This window comes from Cyrtonyx montezumae, unplaced genomic scaffold (assembly GCF_038088225.1).
Source record: "Cyrtonyx montezumae isolate F1298 unplaced genomic scaffold, pur_monq_1.0 scaffold_3, whole genome shotgun sequence".
NCBI lineage: Eukaryota > Metazoa > Chordata > Aves > Galliformes > Odontophoridae > Cyrtonyx > Cyrtonyx montezumae.
In genome coordinates, this window is record NW_027072034.1 from 86,312,049 (window position 1) to 86,334,989 (window position 22,941).

The window sequence follows — 22,941 nt, forward strand, 5'->3', positions numbered from 1 at the left end:
CGCAAGAAAGAGCTTTGCCCTACCCAGAGGTCTATACCTGAGCAACTAGGGCAGACTCCCTTGAAGGCTTGCTTTTCTTTTTGCTGTCTGTTAACCATTTGAGTTTCATGATTTCTTGTGTTTCAGGCAGGCTCACCGCAGACAAGCACGGCCTGATTACAGTACTTCAGGCTTTGATCGAGGTGAGCTTCAATGGGAAGTAGGAACCAGGGAGGAACCCAGAATAGGTTGGAAGGAATTAAAAGAATTAGAGTTTCAAACATCACAAGAGCATGGTTTTTCTGATGTAATATGTCTATTTCTATAGTAGCAGTATTTTCAGCGTACGTTTGGTGTATTTCTTTACTTCTCTTGTTGGAAACCCATTGATTCATCTCTGCTTCTGTAGCTTTGCCCTGCATAACTCATCCAAGGTGTTAGCAGGTTAATTTGCCCTTTTGTTTCCCTTTACCACAGAGAAGGTCTGGTTGAAGCCCTATGTGGACCTGCAACCATATGATGACCCCAGTAGAGGGGTTCTGGAGTTCATTAAGGAGCTGGATGTCTCTTGTGTCACGATGGAGAATGTGATTGGGGAGGGTGAGTTTCTTGGTCTTCTCTTCGTCTTTCAGTTCTCTCATGCTGTTTTTTACCTGCTTCTCTTGAGGTCATCTGTGACCTGTTATTTTGTTTGCCTTCAGGGGAGTTTGGGGAGGTCTATCGTGGGTCCCTACGGCTCCCAGGGAGGGAACGGATTGTGGTTGCCATCAAAACCCTCAAGTCAACATACTCAGACTCACAGTGGTGGAACTTCCTGCGTGAGGCAACAATTATGGGGCAGTTCAATCACCCAAATATTGTACATCTGGAAGGAGTTGTCACCAAAAGTAAGAGTGTGGGAAACGTTCCTGGAATTACAGTAGAAAGCAGCACATTCCTAGTAACATTCTTAAGAGAAGATTATGTCAGAGAGACTATGTTGGGAAAATATACACTGTTATATTAGCCTATGGCAAACAGTGAGGAAGGGAGGAGAGGCATGATTTCCAAAAAAATGGAGAGGTAGTGTTAGTAAAGGTGTTCTCGGGTTGGTGAGTGGATATGACGTTGGAATAGTGTGAGGGATTGGTGGAAGGTTATGTGTGCAACACAAAGAGAAATGCAAAATCACTGGGGGAGTTCTAAGGGGAGGGACATAGAGCTATGCTAGTAGAGCAGATGGTGTTTGGGGTTGGATACGGTACTCAGTTTTGGGGGAATGTGGAGAGCACTGAAACAAGGATTGCAAGAGAGAACTGCAAAAAGGGTGATGCTTTCATGTTTTCCCCAAGGAAGGCCAATGATGATCATCACTGAGTATATGGAGAATGGAGCGCTGGATACCTTCCTCCGGGTGAGAGACTTAATCTGTGATAGGCTTGTGTACTGCTAAAACTTGCATTTGACCTGGATTTAGGACCCTAAGAGAAGAGTAGAAATAAGACCTAGACATCCACGTAATTTCTGCTCACTAACATTTCCAGTCTCACCAGCTGAAGCTTGACACCATCCAATTTGCTCTGTATCCAGATTGCCATCTTTGGCAGTTAAAATGCAGGTGCCTAGTGATATAGGACTCTGCAGACCGCCACCAGTGCCCCTTGGTGTGAACCTCTGAAGTCCCTTGGTCTACAGCATCATGGTTTGCTTGTTACCAGTACACTCTTTTGCAAGTTGATAAAGCCAGTCTTCAGAAATCAGCAGGGTGATGTCTCTTGACCAGGGTCTTCTGTCACTTCTTCCATGCAGGAGAACGAGGAAAAATTTAGCCCTGTGCAGCTTGTGAACATGCTGCAGGGAATAGCCTCGGGCATGACCTACCTTTCAGAACACAACTATGTGCACCGGGATCTGGCTGCTCGCAACATCCTGGTAACACGCAGCCTTCAGTGCAAGGTTTCTGACTTTGGTCTTTCCCGAATATTGGAGAATGATGCAGAGGGAACCTACGAAACCAAGGTAATGCAAAAACAGACTTTGGAAAGATAAGGTTTCAGTCTTGTGAGTGAGCTGCAGTCTTGGAGACTGGGTTTCTGCCAGGTAAGAATGGCAGAATTCCTTTGTAATATGAAACATGTCAGGTGGAGAATTTGGAGAAAAAAATCTCTTAAGAAAAGGCATTATAAAATTGCAAGTTAATATGTGATTGAAGGTGGTGCTTTTCTATCCAGAGTCCATGTTGCTTTTGTTTGCTAAGAGAGTAAGTACAGGGAATGTGGTTTTTGAAATGAAGCAAAATAAGATGTCAGATTTTGGATTCAGTTAATAACATCTAGCTTTGGAGATAGCCCTGCTGTGTGCAGGAGTTTGGACTGGAGAAATCTACAAGTCCCTTTCAAAGAAAGCTACAGTGATTCTAATATCTTGTTTCATTGAAAGTAGGTTTGTTACTGGCATCAGGATCTTACACCCACAGCAGTGGTTTTGAATTCAACTGAACAGAGAGCTTAAACTCATTTACTTTGCAAGATTGTTTCTGACTTTCTGACAAATTTCCCCAGAGGTGATTACACATCACTTTAAGAGAGGAGAGCCCAGTCTAAAAAGAAGTAGTTTGTGAGCTCATTGCATGACAGCACTGGAGAAGCACAACTCCATGATACAAGCTGGATATGCTATGTCTTTTCTCTTTGACAGGGTGGTAAGATTCCAATCCGATGGACAGCCCCAGAGGCCATTGCTCATCGGATTTTCACCTCAGCCAGTGATGTCTGGAGCTTTGGAATTGTCATGTGGGAAGTGCTGTCATTTGGTGACAAGCCATATGGGAATATGACCAATCAAGAGGTAATATACATTGAGCTGCAGTGCTGATTTAAGGAAATAAACCAGGAATATAGGCCTTACTTGTGTAGATCTTCCTCTACCTGCAACCTTGTCGTTCTTCTGAATGCCTACCTACCCTGTCCTTCTCTGCTAAAAATCAATGCGTGCAAGCTTTGACTTGGGCAGTAACAGAATCTTCTGGTTCTCAGTTCTAAGCAACATATGCCCTGAATGGCAAATAGAGCTAAGCTAATAAAAGACTGAAACCAGATGTGTATGTCACTTCACATTTTGATATTATGTGTTCTTATCCCTTGCTGTGCTGTCCAAACTCTGTTATACATGGGTAACCTGCTTCAACCCCTTCCCTCACTGCATGCTGTGCATGATGGAGAACTGTCTTCTCCCAGCATCTCTTTTACACTTGGACAGAATTTTGTCTGTTCTCTGTGCAGGTGATGAAAAGCTTAGAGGACGGGTACCGGCTCCCCCCACCTGTGGACTGCCCATCCATCCTCTATGAGCTAATGAAGAGCTGTTGGTCACATGATCGAATGAGGAGGCCTCATTTCCAGGAGATCCGGGCACAGCTGCTACACTTCAGCTCAAGCCCCCATCTCCTCCGATCTGTTGCAGACTTTGATCCCAGGTAAACAGACTGGCATTGGAGGAGGAGAGATTAACTGGGAGATTTTTGCCTCCTGGTTCAAACAGGAGGGGAGGTGATGTGAGCAGTGCAGTCTGGCAAGTGACACACTGAATGTTCTGTGAGCAGAAGGTAGCAGTAATTTTTCTCTCATGGTGACATGAGGCCTAGCCATGGCTCCAGGCAGTCTGATCTCACTGCAGAGAGCAGATTAGTGGCCCTAGTCCTGGTAGAGAGTTCTCTCTCTCAAGCTACTGTCTCACAGTACTGACCACTTAAGGTATTTGCTTAGCTATATGCAGATTTCTTCTGCTTTTAGGGTAACGCTCCGGCTCCCCAGCTGCAGCGGGTCTGATGGCATCCCCTATCGATCTATTCCCGAGTGGCTGGAATCCATTCGCATGAAGCGTTACATCTCCAACTTTCGCACTGCTGGCCTTGACACCATGGAGTCAATTCTGGACCTCACTGCTGAGTAAGTTCCCACAGGACACACTAGGCTTTTGCAAATAGCTGTATCTGTCCTGCTATCTGAACAGGCAATCAAATTTATTTGTAAGGCTTCTTCGTCCTTCTCTATGCAGTTCAATGGAAGTGGACAAGCCTATTGCCCTGTAAGGGAATAAATAGCCCAGAAGAATCAGGATCAGGCAAACCCGTAAGACTTTCCCCAGTTGTCCACGCTTGAGGCCTACTGGGGGCCTGAGCTGTTCTGAACTCATATCAGACACAAGAGAGCAAGAGGAGACATCAAATAATTCCCTAACCTGACCATTTCCCCAGCTTCATAGGACTTGACTGAAGAGTATTCTTGTTTGAACTCCAGACAGGCTAGCGACTTTGTCCCTGTATCAGCTAGGCAGAGTCCCTTCCTCAAACAAAGTCCCTCTGGGCCCTTTAGAAGGTGAAATGCCAGATGCTTTACCAGCACAGACTTTTTCCGGTGTAGGGTTGGAAATGACCAGATATAACCAGAGCAGTTATGTAAAACAAACAGACAGGTACAATGCAGGAACAGACTGTACTAAAGGGTTGAGACATGGCCCATATCAGAAGTGGACACAGATGCAATCCTGATTTAAGGGAAGCATAAGCCTAGTCACAAGGTGGGAGAATCCAGCTGAATGGGTGGAAAGGGGTAGGCAGGAAAGGGAAGTAAAGGCTGGAGATTTCTTCCCTCTAAAGAAAAAGCAGGGGTAGCAGGAGGTACTGAGGGAAAGGAAGCATTCTGAACTAATGCTTAATAACTGTTTCTGCCTTACACATATCCTAGTCTGCAAGGCGCAAGAATGGCAATTCATTTTTTCCTTGCTCTTTCCATTTCCTTCAGGGACTTGAAACAGATGGGAGTGTCACTTCCAGGCCACCAGAAGAGGATTCTGTGTAGCATCCAAGGCTTTAAGGAGTGACCAGTTGTTGCTCTCTCAAGCTTGCCAAATGCTGTCTTACCAGATATCACTTGGAATCATTCCTATGGCAATTGCTTCCAAATGAGTGAGTGGGATAAGCAAAGCAAAACAACCAGGACTGAAAAGACTTATGAGGCAACACCATCTTCTCTCATTTCTGTTCCCCCTTGCTTCAGCCAGCAGTACTTTTCAGAACACTGGTCTTAGAATCTGTTCTCAACCCTGTCTTCTACTGTTAGTTCTGTGCAGCACTGGATAATCCCTGTAGTCCACATAATGGACTTTCAAGCCCTCGGTAAATCACGTGGAAATATAAGGATATGTACAATTGCAGGGTGGGGATTGGGATAATGTTTTAAGATTGAAAATGTGGATTCAAATGCTGTGGGACCTTCAGGAAACATGCATGAGGTTGCAAACGTAGAGGTTGGGCAGATTCACTGATGTACATCCCTCCTCATTTCAGCAGCCTTCTGTCTTCCTTATTTCACAACAGGAACAAACTATTCAGTCTTTCACAAGGCTACTGCTAAGGGATATATTTTTGAATCGAGCTATTCTTGCTTTAAACACCACCAAGTCATGGTGTACTTCGTTCTTTGAAGGAGAAGTTGGGAGTAGCAGCACACCCTGCTGTAACTCATGTGATTGTGTAGCCTTGGCATGTTGTTTACTTGCACGTGTACTTGAGCAGTGATTTACCTCCCCTCAACCTGCTTAATACCGTTACCTGTGCCATAGACACAAAACCTCGTAGGTACCAATTTTTCTCTGCCCTTTTTTGAAAGAGGGACTGAATAAGGTATTTGTAACAGAAAAATGCAGAGGTGGTCTGTCATTCCTTCTCTGTGAAGGAAGTATTATTATTTATCAGAACTCAAGACAGAGGTGCTACGGACTGTAAATAGTATTTTGTAAATAAACTTGAGGCAGAGCAGGTTGTGTGTTGGAGTGCTTTGGTTTATCGCAAATAATTTTGGGGCCTTTGCTCTGGAATATATATTATAATTTCCAGCAGGGAGATTACACCCAATTTGTGTTGTTTCAGCCAAGCCTAAGGAGTCCGGCAGCTGTATAACTGCAGATGTGCAAATGCAGTTGTATTAAGGCAAACAGATGTGTGTGCAGCTGGTCACTTCAGACATGTTTCTTGACACTGAGTTACTGCTGTAATGTACAGCTGTAAAACAAGCCTGTCTTTGTACAGCTCCTGTGTTTACCCCTAAACTGTGAGAAATATTAGAAGCTACTCATGTAGTTCAATGAAATACGTGAGTAGTATTTCCTTTTGCTGCAGAAGAGATTATTCAGGTGAGAAGAGGGGAAAAAAATAAAAATCACACTCTGCCGATCCTAAGACTTTCTCAAATAGCAAACTGGACTCTCGTGTCATACCTATAATGAGGTGGCAATACTAACCTAAAGACATTTCTCAGCTCTTGTGCTAAGTCAAGTTTTGTGAAGGTGGTGAGTGCAGCCATTCAGCAGTTACTTGTAGATAGGTGTTTCCGTATTTGTATAATGCTCCTAATTCTTAAGGGTTTTAAGACCTCTGGGAAGGTCTTGCTTACCTATGCCTACAGAATGGCTAAGATCTAAAAAGATGCAACTTAAGGCAAGAAGAATGGTTTCTATTCAAGATGAGAAGCGGCAGAGCATAAACAAGGAACCACAATATACATGTGTCTCAGCCACTTGAGTTATTGCAACTACAGTAAGTCACAGCCAGCAAGATAAGCTTGTATTATGAGTCTTGTTAGTATATCAGGAAGTTCAGTCATAGTAATAGGCGTTTTTAACATGAAGCACAGATAATAAATGAAGTTGCTGCATAGACAGTATCCAAGCTAGATGGTAAGCTATGATGAGGCTGACACAAGATAAAAGCATGCAGAGTGCAAACATAAGCTTTAGTATAACCCTACAGAAGTCTGAAAATTGGGAGGAGTGGTTGCTATGCCAGGTAGTTGTACTGCCATTTAGAAGGACCTTGGCACATGGAAAAATGGGAAGGGAGGAGTCTTGTGAATTTCAATAAAGGGAAATGAGGGAAATGAAGTGCCCTGTAACAAGGGAAGTGTAGCCTCTTGCACCAGTACATGCTGGAGGCTGACTGGCTAGAAAGTGGGAAAGAACATGCATGTTCCACCATCAGCAAATTGCACTTCAGTCAGTTATTCACCCTGTCAGCCAACACCATCTGGGCTGCATTAGAAAATGCGCTGTGAGCAACTAGAAGAGGGCTATCCTTATCAGAAGCATCTGAGTTGGAAGGGATCACTAAAGGTCATTTAGACCAGATGCCTGCAAAGAACAGGGACATCTATAGCTAGATCAGAGTCCTGTCCAGCCTGACCTTGAATGTCTCCAGGGCAGGGCATCCAACACATCTCTGGACTATCGGTTTCTTATGAGCAAAAAGACTTCTTTCTTATATCCAATCCAAATCTCTCTTAGTTTGGAACCATTTCCCCTTGTTCTGTCACAAGATATCCTGCTAAGAGTCTGTCTTCTTATAGACCCTCTTCACGTACTGAAAGGGTTTCCCCAGAGCCATCTCCTCCGTACTGAACAGCTCTTTCAGCCTGTCCTTGCAGGAGAGGTGTTCCAACCCTTGGATCATTTTTGTGGCCCTCCTCTGGATGTGCTCTAACAAGTCAATGACTCTTCTGTACTGAGGACTCCACATCTGGATGCAGCACTCCAGGTGAGGCCTCACCAGCACAGAGGGGCAGAATCACCTCCCTCGCCCTGCTGACTGCACTGCTTCTGAAGCAGCCCAAGATACGGTTGACTTTCTGGGCTGCAAGAACACATTACTGGCTCATGTTCAGCTTGCTATCCACCAGTACTTCCAAGTCCATTTCGTCAGGGCTGTGATCCATCCTTTCATCCCACAGCTCATACTGATAGCAGAGGTTGCCACACACCAGGTGGAAGGCCTTGCACTTGCGTTTGTTGAACCTTATGAGGTTTACCTGGGGCCAGTGCACAAGCCGGTCTAGGACTCTGAATGGCATCCTGTCCCTTGGGTGTGTCGACTGCACCTCACGGCTTGGTGGGTGTACTTGATTTTCCTCTCCTCTCTGATGAGGCATCTAGAGTGTTGTGTCCAACTCTGGGCCCTCAGCACAAGGGCACGGATTTACTGGAGCAAAACCAGTGTAAGGCCAGCAAGCTTTTGAAGGGATTACAGCGTGGGAGTCCAACACTTTGGCTTCCTTGGGCTGCATTGAGTGAAGAGGAATTGCTTTGGGCCACATATGAATTACATAATACAGTTAATGTATATAACTAACAAAACTCATTTTATTTTTTTTAATTAAAACATAAAAAAGAGCAACAAAAACAAAAGTAGTGGGATATTTGACCTTGTTTTTGTGAAACTGATGTATCAGTCTCGTTTGATGGAAGTGGTTGCAATTCTTAGTGAGTTCTCAAGGTGTTTTAATCAGAGATTTTTGTTGAAATTTTACCCTTCCTGTGCTTCATCCTTGATGATATTCAGAAATGTACATAACTGCCAAAAAGCGATTGCATGAAACATGGCGTGACTGTGAAGCAAAGAATATTTTTCTCTAATAAGATAGGGCTTATAAAAGTCTTGTAACCATGACCAAATGACATGACCAAATTTTTGAGTTGAATATCTGACTGCAACTCCGTATATTCCACTTGAAAATTTCCAGGTAATGAATTTACATGACTGAAACCACAGTCAAAAATATACAGAAAAAAACGGTTATTTTTGCCAACCTTGAAACCTATTATTATTCCTTTACCAAGATGAAAAGCAAGGCTGCACATTTTTTTGCTGTTCACAGGACTGTGTTCAGCCAACGTATCAAAATGCATACAATTATTTGCCATAACTTGAGTAAGCACTGCAATGCACCCTCCCTATACCCTGATTTCAGCCCAGACAGTCGCAGTTGCACACTGATGTTTGGCTGCTGTTGAGCAATGGGTGTGTACCTGGGACCGGGCCAGGCCCATCAGTGGGGCACAGTCACTGCCATGATGACACAGGGCTCACAGGACAGGCTGTAGGCACGTCTGGGTTACAGCATTTGACATACAGGATGTCTGAGAGAGGTGAGACTGCTCAGCCTTAAGATGAGGTCTCTTCCAACCTCAGCTGTTAGCTGCTGAATCTGCTAACCTGAAGAAACAAGGCTGCTCTGCACCATGTCTTCAGGCACAGCCAGTAGCAAGGTGGAGCATGCACTCCCAGAAGGCACTGCTGCACACATTCCAACAAAATGCATATGTAGTACATACACTTGTACATGAATGGCCTCGCAGACAGAAAAAAGAGCAGTCAGGCAAGCACAGCACAACAAACCTGATCCTATTCCCTTTTTGGCTGATCAGGATGAGCCTGTTAATGAGAAATATATACGTAAATGCTACGAATCCCGCTGGTAGAACTAAGTGTCTAAGACCAGACACCCACTAGCTGGTTCGACAACTGCAGGTCTCCTCAGTTGCTGGCACCAGGACAGCACCATTCTTAAGCCATAAGCACCAAGCACAAATGCTTTCTGAATAGCAACACTGAATAAAAGCAAAGATCACAGCACACTGTAGCCCAGTCTGACACGAGTGAACTGTAATACCTCATCTACACCAGTGAGGCACCAAGCAAACTACAGTCTTGCTGTACTGAAATGTGGCATTCTATTGCTTTAGATGAGAGGAAGTAGGAAACTAAACAATTTGAAAAGGAAACCGAGATGTGGAGAGAGAAGGGCCACTCTTAGCATCTCTGGGAGGCTGGGTGGAATAGCAAGAATATATTGTCTACTGTCTAAGACATCACTTCTCATGGGTTGTTGAACAAATACAGCAGAGACATAAATGAAAAAAATCCTCACCATTTTATTGGATGCAAACAGTGGTTGGACAGTGTAGCCATTTGAAAGGTTTGTCCTGTTTTTTAAAGAGTTTCTCATCCAGGGAGTGAGGCTCACTGCAGTAACGGTGTCAGGCAGTACAGTGCAGTGATTGTAGCTCCTACTGACAGCTGTGAAAGAACTCTTGCTGGAACACTGAGAACTCCTCAGTTTGCCGAGTTCTCATCCTCACACTGAGGCACTTCCTCACTACATGCTTGTGACAGTCATTCTTCAGACTTTTTTGTTGTTCTTGCCTAGCCGGACTGTCCAGAAACCACAGTGGGAAACAATTCATTTTAGGGAGAGAAAAAAACATTAAAATAAAACCATCCAAACTCAGGAGCAGAGCAGGATTCTAAACACTGCCAGTTTAATCCGGCTAGGGAAGAAAAAAAACCAAACTGACAGGGCAGTTAGCCAATAAAATCTATTAGAAGCAGAAAAGCTATAGTAGGTTAGCTTTTTCCAGCAAGAGGCTCGGCTCCCAGTACATTCTGCTTCCACTCTTACCCAGGAGTGAGGGGAGTTTGGGGAAGACATCCTGATAAAGAGGTGGCACAGGAAAACCTACAACAGAAGCAGTACTGCGACGGAGGCGGCTTCCACCTTATGATGTGAAATCATTTCTTGGCTTAATGGAGCAGAAGAACACTCAGCATTTTCCCAGCAGCTGCCACCAGGTCATTCTTGCTTCTTCCACCAGGCAATGGTGGATATCTGGTTCTTCTCCTCATCTTGAAGGAACGGAGATTTTGCACTCAACTCTGTCACAGTCCTCAGCCTGGAATACAGTACGGCCAGGAAGTGGCAGTGGGAGAAGAGGCCCTTTCTTTGTGGGTGAGCATAGTGAAGTCTACAACTGGTGAAACCTATGTGGGTAACCAACTGCACTGGCAGTCTTTACCAGTAGCAATCTGCCTTGTCAGGCAGAGGGACAGGAGAATGGTGGGGAAAGAATGAGTACTGAGTGCAGGGGTCTTGAGGGTATGATCACTCCAAGCTCCTCAGCACGCTGTTTTAGCACGAACGGTGTGACATTTCATACATAGTACGTGCCCATCCAGTGGAAAGCAGCCATTTTCATCAGCCTCAATAGATAAGGGCCTCCCACAGTCCTAAATGGAATAACAAGAGGAATAGCTCAGTGACAGCCAACAGCTGGGTTGACACAGACAAGGATGTAAAGAATGCCCTACTGGATCAGGACAAAGGCTCACAGCCCACTGCTCTTTCTGATCCTGGTAATGAGAGAAACCATTTTAAGCAGGTGAGCACAGTCCCCTCTGGGGACACAGCTGCTATATTAGGGCTGTGATAGAAGTTACATGCTTGCTAAGTCCTTGCTCATGAACCTGTGATCATTGAGTCTCTCATCTTTCTCCTGTTCTTCACCAAGAGGGTAGTCAGTCAGAGAATCACAGAGTTGTAGGGGCTGGAAGGGACCCCTAGAGATCATCATGTCCAACCCCCCTGCCAAAGCAGCTCCCTAGACCACGTTGCACAGGTAGGCATCCAGGTGGGGCTTGAATGTGTCCAGAGATACTCCACCACCTCTCTGTGCAGCCTGTGCCAGTGCTCTGTCACCCTCACTGAAGAAGTTCCCACACACATTGTGTGGAACTTCCTATGCTTCAGTTTGTGGCCATTTTCCCTTGTCCTGTTGCCACAGACTCCCCAGGACTCCCCAGTGGTCATAGCACCAAGTTGCTGGAATTCAATAAGCATTTGCACAAAGCTCTCAGTCTGAGTTTGAAATCTGGGTGGTCCTGGATGGAACCACAAGTGAGATTTGGCAATCCTTGTGGGTCCCTTTCAATTTGGGATATTCTATGATTCCAAACCTTACTCAACATGCTTTCAAATCACTTAAAACAACATTTGTGCTTGGTCAGGAGAGGGAAGTTCAAAGGTGCTTAGCGATGGTGTAAATGAAAGAAGGGTTACCTCACACTTGTAACATTTCATATGGAAGTTCTTCTCCAGTGCCACCACACGCACTGTCTCATCTTTCCCAGGCTCTGGCATGATAGGCTCGCTGCATACTGAGCAGCGTGGGGCATACTTCCTGCAACACACAAATACACCAGAGATCATGACCACTACAGGTTTCTCATCATCACAGTGAAGTATTAGAAGCAGAGGAACAAGTCACACAAAAATTTAAGAGGGAAAAAGATCTTCGTTTTAAATACAGTGCATTGCTGACTCATTTTTAAACTCTGTCAAGCTGATCATCTGGGCAGCTTTTGCAGCAAAACTAAACAAACATGAAGGAGCCTGCCTGCTTTTGGATACACATGCTCACTCCATACCTGTGGTAGTCATCCACACAGTGAGGCTGGTTGGCCTGGTCCACTATGAAGGAGGTCCCCTCCAGAGGAGTATGGCACATCACACAGGTGAAGCACTGGGGATGGTAGGAGTTACCAGTGGCCTTCAGCATTCGGTCTGTGATGGTCTGTTTGCAGACACTGCACTTTTCCAGGGTTCCCTAAACCCAAAAGAAAAATGTAAGACAACATTAATCCAAACCTCCATCCCCCAGGGGACTAAACCAGACAGATGAAATGAAAATGAGGAAGGGAAAGCAGGAGAGATCAGCCACAGCAAGCTCAGCTCTTTGCAGCAGCTTTTGATCCAGTGACTCACGGCATAGCAGTCCTCACAGAAAGGCTTTTCATCCACATTGTAGAACTGCTGCCCCTGCAGCTGCTTCTCACACTTGAAGCAGGTGAAGCACTCCACATGGAAAAGGCAGTCCAGAGCTCTCACGGCTGGCTGGGTCCGTGACAGGGGCTTCCGGCAGAAGCCACAGAGCTCTGCCAATAGAAGAAGGGATTAGGAGATAGGAAAACCCACCACAATCTTAGTCCTACTGCTGTTTACTAAAAGAACACACCAGAAGTAGCAGCTTCTACTGGAGGTGGATGGTCCATATCCTTCATTAGTTTCTGGGTCAACATCTCCAGCTCTTCTACCTCCTTCATGGTCAGAGGAGAGTTTCCCTTTCGTGAATCTGCACCAGGTCTATGCTGCAGAAGAGAAAAAATGTCAGTCCCAAAAGATGCACACAGATGCATTTCCACTCTGTCCCTGATACATTAACTTCTCATTTCTTCTCTATCCCTTCCAAGGGAACAACCTGCTATTCACTATGCTTGTTTTTTTCCACCTTTACACAAAGCCCTGTCCCGCTCCAGCACTGTCCCTAGTTCTACCTCTCAGTAATATAACAAAATGTGCCAAATGAGCAACTACCTCAACTACTTCCCTGAACCTGAGACAGACCCTCCCCTTCCTCATCCTCCAACTCAAACCCTCAGTGATGCCACTCCTACCCAGAGGCACAACTCTGACCCTTACCAGGTCTTTTACAGCAGAAGATTGTTCACTGGGGACAGGTTTCTCCTGCACCTGTGGTCTTTCCCACTGCTGAGCACAGGTGAAATTGGGAGGTTGAGGTCGAGACGAGGGACCTGAGGGTGAAGGGGCAGTGAACTGAGTCTGAAGGGAGGTAGGGTATCTTGTAGAGTTTGAAGGAGCCATGGGAACAGGGGCATCTGCTTTGGATCCAGGAGAGCTGGCAACAGAGGGTGGTGTGAATTTAGCAGTAGGCTGAGGAGGGAGAGAGGGGGGTGGAGGGACTGGTGCTAAGGGCTCTTTGCGCTGCTGTGGAGTTGCCCATGGAGCTGGGGCAGGAGTTGCATCCAATCCAGGGGGCTTGGAAGACAAGCTACCACTTGGCTTTGGAGTGAACTTGGAAGGAAAAGGAGGAATAGGATCTCTGGGTGCAGATGAGATTTCCACATGAGCTTTTGGGGCCAGTGGTTTCTCCAAAGAACTTGCAGATCCTGGAGGTATCTGTAAAGGGAAGAAACAGAGAAACAGGGAGTTATCAAACTACAAGAGAAAAATATACTGTCTACAGGAATAGGTCAGTAGCTATTCCAGACCCACAATGCTAAGAGTCCCTACATTACTACATACTTAACAGTTCTGAAAAGATACATCATCTGTGCTTTCTAGTCAGGTAAGTTTCCTGCAAATGATTTATCCAGACATTTTAATCTTCAGTAGCATCCTTCTCACTTCAGCAAACCAGTCACCTCTCCTTCCATCTGTGTCATTCTAGACAGCTCACCCGGGATTTGAAGGGGTCATTCTTCTCCATGTCTTCCAACATTAAGGATAGTGAATCAATCTCAAGATCAATGCTGTTCATCTTGCCACGCACCTATACCACCATCCATGAGGAAAGAGGGATCAGAGCACATTACAGGAGCAGCCAGGAAAACGGGAGTACCCCTTAAAACAGCAGATTTTTACACCTCGGATCTACTCCAGATTCTGAGCAGATGAAAAAGCTGGTGAGGATGAACAGGACACAGTCTCCAAATCCTACCAGCAGTGGTAAAACAAACAGTCCAGTGAGACTAACAGAAAGATTCAGATAAGTAAGGACGGCTGGAGGCCTGCAGTCCAATACCTTACTCACTGCAGGGCTAATTCCCAAGCTAGACCTGGTCATTCAGGGCCTTGATCAGGTGATCTCTGAACATCCTCAAACACGCAGATTCCCCAGCTTCTGTGGGCACCTGTGCTAGTGCTGAGCCATTCCTGGAGATGAATAGGTTTTTCTTCTGTCCAACAGGAATTCACCTTGCTGCAACTTATGTGCACCGTCTCTTGCACTCTTGCTGCGCGTGCCCCTGTAAGATGGATCTGTCCTCTCTCCTCCTTTCCGTATTGCAAACATCATTTAGATCCTGATCATTTCCCCTGCCCTAAAGACTAATACAGCTGAGTATGAGGCTAGCCTTTACTGTCATAAGGGTGCATTGCTGGCTCACATTCAACTCACTGTCCACCAGGATCCCAGGGTCTTTCATTTGCAGAACTGTCTCCTAGCCAGTTGACAGTAACTTATGCTGATGCATGGGGTGGTCCCATCCCTACTGCAGGACTTTGCATTCATATTTGCTAACTTCTACAGCACCTTATAGGAGAGGATAGTGCAGACACAAAGGCACTAAGCAAACTGGTACTGCTTTCCCAGATCTGAGCTTCCTGCTGTTGAATCCAGAGAGCACTGAGAAGTTGTCCCAGCCCACAGTATCACAAGAAATCATACTTCCATTGACCTCACTCACCTGTGGGACAGGTCCTTCATCAAACATTGGTGGAGGAGGTGGAGGAGGAGAAGGAAAAGCTTCTTCTGGGGCTGGTGGAAATGGCTCTTCAAAGGGTGGCGGGGGTGGGGGAAAAGCACAGTTTGAGGAGAAACTTAGTTCCTCTCCAGGTGGGGGAGGAGGTGGCAGTGGCAGGTCTATAGGGAAGAATGAAAACAAAAGCAGGCCTCAATCGTTTCTCATTCCTAACTTGTACAAACCCCACAAGGCATCTTGAAGGGGTTACAGCAAGTGGTTCCCAGTATCCATCAAGGACAACTGAACCCCACAGGATTGCCTTCACCTTGTCCAAAGTATTTGTCATCATGCAAGCTACTGCATTAGTCACTAGAAAGTCACTGCGTAACAGAGAAACATATCCTAATGGTTTTTCCTCACTCTTCCTCTTTTTCTCTGTGCTCTAGCACTTAGAAAAGGCAAAAGATATCTATTACAACACAGGTCAAACAAGATACCTTTCTCCATATACGGTGAAGGGAAAGAGTATCTCATCATCCAAGCAGAAAACAACAATAAGAACAAGCAGGTATAAATTCTATATCCCTCCTTCTGGATATACTAAGCATCCACTCCTCTTTCCAGTTGGTCCCAACCAGCAGCAGGGTGAAAGATCAAGCTTCTTACCCCTGCTGTTCCATATATTACTTCAATAGCAGTTATCAAGTTGTATAATCTTTTTATGTAGCCACTTTCCACAGGCTTTATTAGGATTTCTTATCTTTAACCTAAAGGAGATGACACACAAGGTTTTAGAAAAAATGAAAGCTGAAATCTTATTAGCCAGTGGAATGCATAAACTGCACTGGTATGCAGTACCTCTTCCAAGTCTTATTGCTCTGCTTCTGGGGAATTAAAAAAAAAGAAAAAGGGTAAGACAAGGCCAGATTATTTTCTTTGAAAATTGCAGCTTGGGATCATGTTTGCATGAGCTCACTTTTTGGTTTATTTAAGATAAAAATAAGGCAGAAACAAAACCCTGCTCTGCTGTCACAGTGTTTCAAAAAAAAAAATACAATAAAAAACTGCTTTAGGAATTATTTTCACAAACAAAAAACCTTCCTGCAAAGTTGCAATACCAGCTTTATAGAATGACCAATATTAAATATAACATTACTACAGTGATATCAACTTAGCCATCCTGTCACTTAAAGCAATAGCAATTGGTCTCTCTGTTTGATGTTATACTATTGCTCTTCTGGGGAACGTACAGGAAAGGGAGAGAATGATCAGATAGATGCATCAGGGAAGAATCAAATAAGATGCATACCTCTCTTGACTGAGTCAAAACTAAGTTTCAGTCAATCATCTGTCTTGCTAGAACAGCTCTGCTAGCAGCCCTTACCCACTGTTGACATGGCAGCTTAAGCCAAACAGTTCTGCTAATCTTCACCAAGTTAGCTCCTCCAAAAGATTTACAGGGAAAGAAGTGGACAAGTGAAACAAATAACACTCAATTCTCTGGTTTCGATATTGTGAAAAACAATTTTTAACAACCATTTGTTTGCTTTTGTAGTTGAGCTAGTACATTTCTGTCAGTTTGATCCAACCTACACACACACTTAATCCACAAAACTTTAGCAGAAAACCATAAAAACTAGGATAAGACCTTTGATGACAGACTCAAGATACCAGCCAACAATGTATAAGCAAAAGGTCACCAGTTAGGTGGTGCAATTCTACAAGACAGAGGCACCAACACCCTGAGGACATTGTGACTCATGAAATGGAAAAAATGGCTTAGTCATTTGCCTCTGAGTGCATGATCAGCCTTCTTACTAGATCAGCTGCCCACTGAATTAGTATAGGAAACACCATTGTTACAAAGTCTATGCTAGACAATGAAAGGGAAAAAAATTAAAACAGGAATTATTATTTGAACACATCAATCCTGGCTGAGATGCACCCTGAAATGAGCTTGGGGGTAACCTGTAGCATCAAGCAACAGGTCCCTAGCAAAACTGCTGGTGGCTCCATGCTGATAAATTCCAATGAGGTGTGGTACACAACCAGGAACCTTCTGCCCCTTAGAAGAAAAACAACCAACCACAAGAAAAACAAACAACAACAAAAAACACCCATAGAAAAAAAAACCAACAAAGAAAGCTACTCGCTAAAGCAAGAAGGCACTCTACACAGGAAAACACACTCAACCCAAACCACTAGTAGAAAGTATAAAACTCAGTTATACAAGTATCATTTCCTGGTTTTTTTTTAAGCTTTTTTTTTTTTTTCATGCTATCATCTCTACTTCCTTATCTATAGCAAGGAAGGTTGCAATTGCAGAGTCCCTAAGAAGGGTCTCTATAATTGGAGATAACCAACTCAAGGAAAGATGAAGTGGTAAGAAAGAGAACAGTGTGATTCATCACCACCAGGGTGAACATTCCTGCAACATACTTGCTCTTAGACATGCTGGCCAGAATACTACTGCAGTTACAAAATTAAACACACAGGGAATACCATGAAAAAAACATTGCATTCCTTCAGCTTTGCTAAAATCTAAGTCCAGGATTGCCTTCCTGGCTTCCTTCCTAACTGAGATACCACCTATTTTCAGATCACTTTACAATCCTTTTATCTTACTCTGAAACTTGCAAGCATCTGCAGCAAGTGTATACCTCCTTTGCAGTGATTCTCCTATTGAACTCAGTTACAGACCTCACACTCAGAGAACTGAGAAGCATATCCACGTCTGCCTCACCACTCTTCACCTACCTTCTGCCATCACAGATATGGAAGATAGTGGGATCTCCCCCACTCTCCCTATCTGGGCACGCTGGGCGCCAGATCCAGGAGGCTGTGGCAGCGATGACTCCGATGCACCCCCAGCCTTGAAGGGATTCACCTTGGGTTTAGGGGCAACCACAGGTGCAAACTTCTTCTGCGGGTTGTAAAAGGAAGGTGTGGAAATGTTGATACTGACTGTGGTTGTCATACGGGTCCCTGGGGTACCTGGAGAAGCCATCTTTTTGGCTCCTAGCAGGAAAGAAGAGAGAGGAAGATGATATGAAGTCAGCTGTGGACCAGAGTGGCAATTAATAGAAAGGAACATATAATGGAGAGATACAGGGGCTTGTGTCTGAGCAGAAAGTGAGAAGCCAAAGCAGAGCACAGAACACTTCCAAAATCAGCACAGGAAGAAGGAGAAACAGTGACTATAGGCAGCTTGAATAAGCTAGTACACTTCCTTAGCTCAGCTCAGCACAGTGCTGACCACAAAGGGGTTCCTTGTCAGTCATGTGCTGCCACAGAGAGAACTAAGCTCCCTGCTGCTTGAGACCCCTACATGCATAATGTGGGAAGGAGCCAGTGACCAGTGCCAGCATCTTCACCCAGCACAGCGACCCCCCACACTCTCTCTTCCATGACTGGAATCAGCATTTTCTCTTCCCCACTCACCCAATAATGTCATCCATTTCCTCTTGTCCTCAACCTGTGAAACCCACAGTAACATCCCCTTAGTCTCCAGCACACCCCTGCATCTCTCATCCCACCTGCTTTACCTCCAGACCCTTGTGTGCAGGGAGAGGCAGGAACAATGGGTCAGGCGAGGGGTTCTGGGTGTCACATTCCCTGGCAGGGCCCTCTGCTTTCTCCTTCCTGTCACTGGTGGTGAAAGAGCATCCCCCAACCCTCATTGGCTGCGCCAGCTGCCTGCTCCACCTCCACCAGGAAGCAGTTCCAAGGGCTCAGGGCATCTCTGGGGCCATCCGACTCAGCAACTCCAAGGCAGCTCCATCAGACTTGGGGCCAGACCTCAGGTCACACACATTGCAGCAGGCAGTGCAGCTGCAGCCCTGCCACATGCAGGGCCTGGCCTGCCTGCAGGGTGCCCAAATTACCCATCTGAGGTCTGAGAGCAGGGTGAGCACTGCTACACGTGCCATCAGAGCCCCTTGCTCTCAACTCCTTTCTGTCACCAAACCTGAATAAGCACAGGCTAGCCCCACCAAGCCAGCTGTTTCAGGAGCCCGAGGGCCATATTTTGTCATTCCTTCAGCCCTGGAATTCAGGCCAGAAATCTCATCTGTGCTAGAAACCTCCTCAAAGCCAGATGCTTTGTTGCAACCCTGGCACGCCTACAGTCCTAACACCCTAGCCCAATGGCACTGCTGCCAGCCCTGGGCTCTGTGTCCACGTTTCAGACCAGTGCTCCTCCACTCTGCTTGTGGACAGATCTCAGCAATATCTGCTAGGACAGCCCTGGTGTCACTTGCTTCCACCCACCATTAATTCACCCATGGCTGCTGCTGAGAGGTGCATGCTCAGTTCTACATGCTGCCATGGTTCAGTTCTACTTGGTAAGATCACAGAATCACAGAACTGTAAGGGGTGGAAGGGATCTCTAGAGATCATAGAGTCCAACCCCACTGCCAAAGCAGCTCCCTAGCACAGGTTGCACAGGTAGACATCCAGGCAGGTCTTGAATGACTCCAGAGAAGGAGACTCCATCACCTCTCGTCACCTCTCTGGGCAGCCCATGCCAGTGCTCCATCACCTGCACTGTAAGAAGCTCCCACACACATTTGTGCAGATGTAAGATGGACCTTGTAACAGCTTACAAACACATGATAACATAGACAAATAATAAGTCTATGCTTCTGTATTTTTTCTTCCTTTGCACAGGGCCGATGAGTCACATACACCTTGACAAATGGCTCTGGACTCTTCAAAAAAAAACAGTGAGCAGCAAAGAGCTGAGCAGGACATGCCCCATATGGTCCTGCACAGGAAAAGGCCAAGGCAGAAAAGCAATTAGCAAGGTCTGTCACGGATCCCTTGCACTACTGGGAGCCAGCAAGTCAGAAGGGACTGATCAGCTCTACCCAGCCTGAACTTGTTAGAGACCTCCAAGCATTTTTTTAGAGGCTTTTGCTGATGGAAGCACTTAGACTGTCTTGTAACATGCTGTTTTGTTACAATGTAATGAACTTCCTTCTATAGTCCTTCCAGAACAGACTTACAAGCAGAACACCACTGTCAGAGAGTAATTTCTAATCGTTGTCCATACTGAGGTCAGCCAGCACTGAGACATCCTCCACTTCATAAAATGTGCTGGCACCACTACTAGCAGCTGATATCTCCCTGAACCCAAAGCAGCTCATTTCCCACTATGCAATGTCACAGCTAAGGCCCTTTCTGCTCAGAGCTGCCTTACATCCAGCAGTTACCCCTGCTCATCCTCACTTTGTTTATCTGTCTGCCCCCACACAGACCAGATAGGCTGAGGAAGGCTGGCTTGCTGTGTTCCCCCCAGCCCCTCACTGCTGTCAGTACCATCTGAACCCTATCAGGAATGTGAGTCCTGTGGCACTGTTTGCAGTTGGAAGAGGGAGTGTCAGGCCAACAGATGTAATCTCAAATCCTCAAGCGCTCCTGAGGTGAGAAGTTTTCTACCTGCTGATAACAGCAGCTAGATGACTCAGGTGAACCTGTGAAGAAAGACATCCCCAGAGGATGCAGTGAAAATACTTAGTTGCCTCATACACCGTTTAGCAGAGAGCAAGGAACAGTAGGACCAAGCAGCACCTCCCTCAGCAGCAAAGTCATCTCCCAGAGGTTCTGTGATAGGTCTGCCACCTGTTAAACTCAGTTCTTTGTCCACAAGACAACTTCCAGGAGCCAAGCTCCTTTCCTAGGGCAGTGAAAAGTGAAGGAACACAGAGAGAGAGAGCAAAACGCCATTTGCCACCTCAGCTGATAGAAAGCAGTCTGTCTCGGGGCACGCAGTAATAGCTGCTCCAGCACTGTGGTCTGACACACCGCATCTGTACTTCCCCTGTTTGCCAACTTCCTTTCAGCTGGGAGGGGGAGAGGGGGGGCAGAGAGAGCAGAGTGAGAGCCACAGCAAAAAGAAAACCAAAAACACGGACCATAAAGCGAACAAGATACAGGAGTTAGGCTTATTCCCACCTTCTCCAGGTTGATTCCAGAAAGTTCTCCCCGCCCGCCCCCAAAGCGCAAATTCTCACGGAGCAAAGTCCTAGCAGCCCCACAAGCCGCAAGGCAGAGCCTGCGGAAAAGCAGGATGGGGGAAGGGGCGCTCGGAGCTACGAGCGTTTTCCACATATGCCGTCGGCCTTGCCTCCTCCCCCCTGCGCCGAGGGAAAAGGACTCTCAAAAGCTATGCAAACGTATTTAAAACGTTAGGAAATTCTACGAATTTGGAAGCCACTGCGCCGTCGCTTTCTCAAGGCGCCCCCAGAGAGACAGAAGCTCATCTATTAAGCAAATTTCGTGCACAAAGAGTCCCAGAGCACATCTGGAAAAAGGCTCCCAAGGTGTCTCGCTCATCCACGAGCACACAAAAGAGAGCCTGTCCCGGGCAACGCCCCCTCCTCCAGATCGCCCCGCACAGGAGCTCCAGCCGACTCCATTGCTCCGGCAGCGGGGAAAACCCACCGCATCCCCACCCAAACAAGCAAATAGATAAACCGCGGCCTAAAGGAGCCCCTCCGTGCAGGAGGCGTTTCCACAGGGCTCTCCCGGCCCTAGGCAGCGCCAGGAAGGCGGCATTCCCCAGCCACGCACACCGCGTTCACCGCGCCGAGACACTCACCTCGCCTCACGGAGCGGGAATGGGGAACGACCGCCCCGGGGCGACAGCCGGCGGGGCTGCTGGGCCTGGGGCTGCCGGGCCCTCCGGGAGAGGCAGCAAAAACGAAGGCGGGGGGGAAGAGCTGCTGAGTCCCGGCGCTTCCGACCAACTCTCGGAAAAGCCTCGCCCAGGCAAAGTTGTTTGACCATAAAAGGAGAGAGGCTGTGCGAACAGCTGAGCTCACTCGCTGGGGAATGTGGCAATGAGGTAAGGGGGGAAGGAGCGCCCGAGGGGGACGGGCTGGCTCGGGCTGCGGCGGCAGCGCCGGGCTGACATCTGGCGTGCTCTCCGCCCCCAGCCTCGCGAACTGCACTTCTCGGGGGGTTTTCCTGTCGGAAAGCGTTCTTCCAGGCTACCCTACCCCGCTCTGCTGGGGTCTGCACCCCGCGCCGGCTCCATCCCACCCTCCCCGAGCCCCGCTCCACCCTGCGGCTCCTTCCCTCCCTACCTCAGCACCGGGCCGGAGCAGAAGGAGAAATCCTGAGGCGATGCCCCCGTCTTGCAGAAATTAAAGCACGCATCCCATGATTCTTCAGTGCACGAGTGGGGTTTGTTCTTCTTGTGTTGCCTGCGAGGCACGTATTAAACTTTTATATCGAAGACCGGCTGCTTGAATCGCCTTGCTGGATGGGCTGTGCTGCTCGCTGGCTTTGTTTTTGGCCCTGCACTCACCGGGGCTCGGTCCTGTTCGACACCTGGCCCAGCACAGCAGTGCGTGTAGTTTTCAACCACAGTCTTCAATTCCCCTTGCTTCTAAGCAAGGAAAGAGGAGTATCAATGAAGACAGTGTTCCTTGTGTTTTGTGCCACCGTTATACGTTGCCTTAATTTTGGGTTAATGCCCTTCAATTAGAATTATTGTATTTGGTAATGCTCATGAAATCTGGAGCTTGTCTGCTTCTTAGATATCTGCCAACAAAGGTACCTTTTCTCTTGCACGTAGCCACCGGAGCAAACCATGAGCCATGCCGATTAGATTTCCATTGTACATTACTGCAATACACCCACATTAGAGAGCTGCACAGAGAGGTTCAACAAGGCTTAAGAAAGCTAGCGTAAACAAACCTTTAATTTTATAAGTAGGTATGGCACAAAGAGGTAATGCATTTTATTTAACCACCTGACACAGTTGAAAAACATTGACACTTTGTGAGGTTTTTCAGTTTAACACAATCAAAAGTGTCATCTATAGCACAATCTATTTGTCCACATGTCTATCATAGCATCTCACTGCTTCCATAGCTGCAGCTGTTGAACTGTTGACCTAAGCTGTTAAATTCTCAAGGATATATAATTCTCATATAAGTGCTAGGCATGTCATAAGTCCTAGTAACTACTGTAATCACTACACAAAATAATTATATATATTAAGAAGTCTTGTCTGAGGTGTACTGGCTCTATAACATTGTCACTTTTCA

At 46.4% G+C, this 22,941-nt stretch overlaps 2 protein-coding genes across 4 annotated transcripts in view; one reads left to right on the forward strand and one right to left on the reverse strand.

The window, feature by feature from the left end:
• EPHA1 (EPH receptor A1) overlaps positions 1-5,776 on the forward strand; it is a 32,104-nt gene extending 26,328 nt beyond the window's left edge. For both annotated transcript variants that reach the window (XM_065742181.1, XM_065742182.1), the window contains exons 10-18: positions 127-182; positions 457-579; positions 681-866; positions 1,311-1,372; positions 1,768-1,977; positions 2,656-2,805; positions 3,240-3,433; positions 3,750-3,905; positions 4,761-5,776. In XM_065742181.1, the coding sequence (XP_065598253.1) occupies positions 127-182; positions 457-579; positions 681-866; positions 1,311-1,372; positions 1,768-1,977; positions 2,656-2,805; positions 3,240-3,433; positions 3,750-3,905; positions 4,761-4,839 (1,216 nt within the window). In that variant the 3' untranslated portion in view covers positions 4,840-5,776. The remainder of the gene's footprint in view (positions 1-126; positions 183-456; positions 580-680; positions 867-1,310; positions 1,373-1,767; positions 1,978-2,655; positions 2,806-3,239; positions 3,434-3,749; positions 3,906-4,760) is intronic.
• A 4,468-nt stretch (positions 5,777-10,244) lies between these two features.
• On the reverse strand, positions 10,245-21,695 carry ZYX (zyxin). 2 transcript variants are annotated; one of them, XM_065742183.1, is made up of 10 exons: positions 21,486-21,695; positions 17,642-17,902; positions 14,888-15,063; positions 13,879-13,971; positions 13,101-13,598; positions 12,637-12,769; positions 12,387-12,556; positions 12,050-12,228; positions 11,682-11,802; positions 10,245-10,852 (listed from the first exon to the last, which is right to left on the reverse strand). In XM_065742183.1, the coding sequence occupies exons 2-10, from the start codon at positions 17,889-17,891 to the stop codon at positions 10,742-10,744; spliced, it is 1,731 nt and encodes a 576-aa protein (XP_065598255.1). In that variant the 5' UTR covers positions 17,892-17,902; positions 21,486-21,695; the 3' UTR covers positions 10,245-10,741. The 2 variants fall into 2 exon arrangements, with proteins under 2 accessions (XP_065598255.1, XP_065598256.1); XM_065742184.1 differs by lacking the exon at positions 13,879-13,971 and having other exon boundaries at positions 21,486-21,692.
• Positions 21,696-22,941: the final 1,246 nt, after the last annotated feature.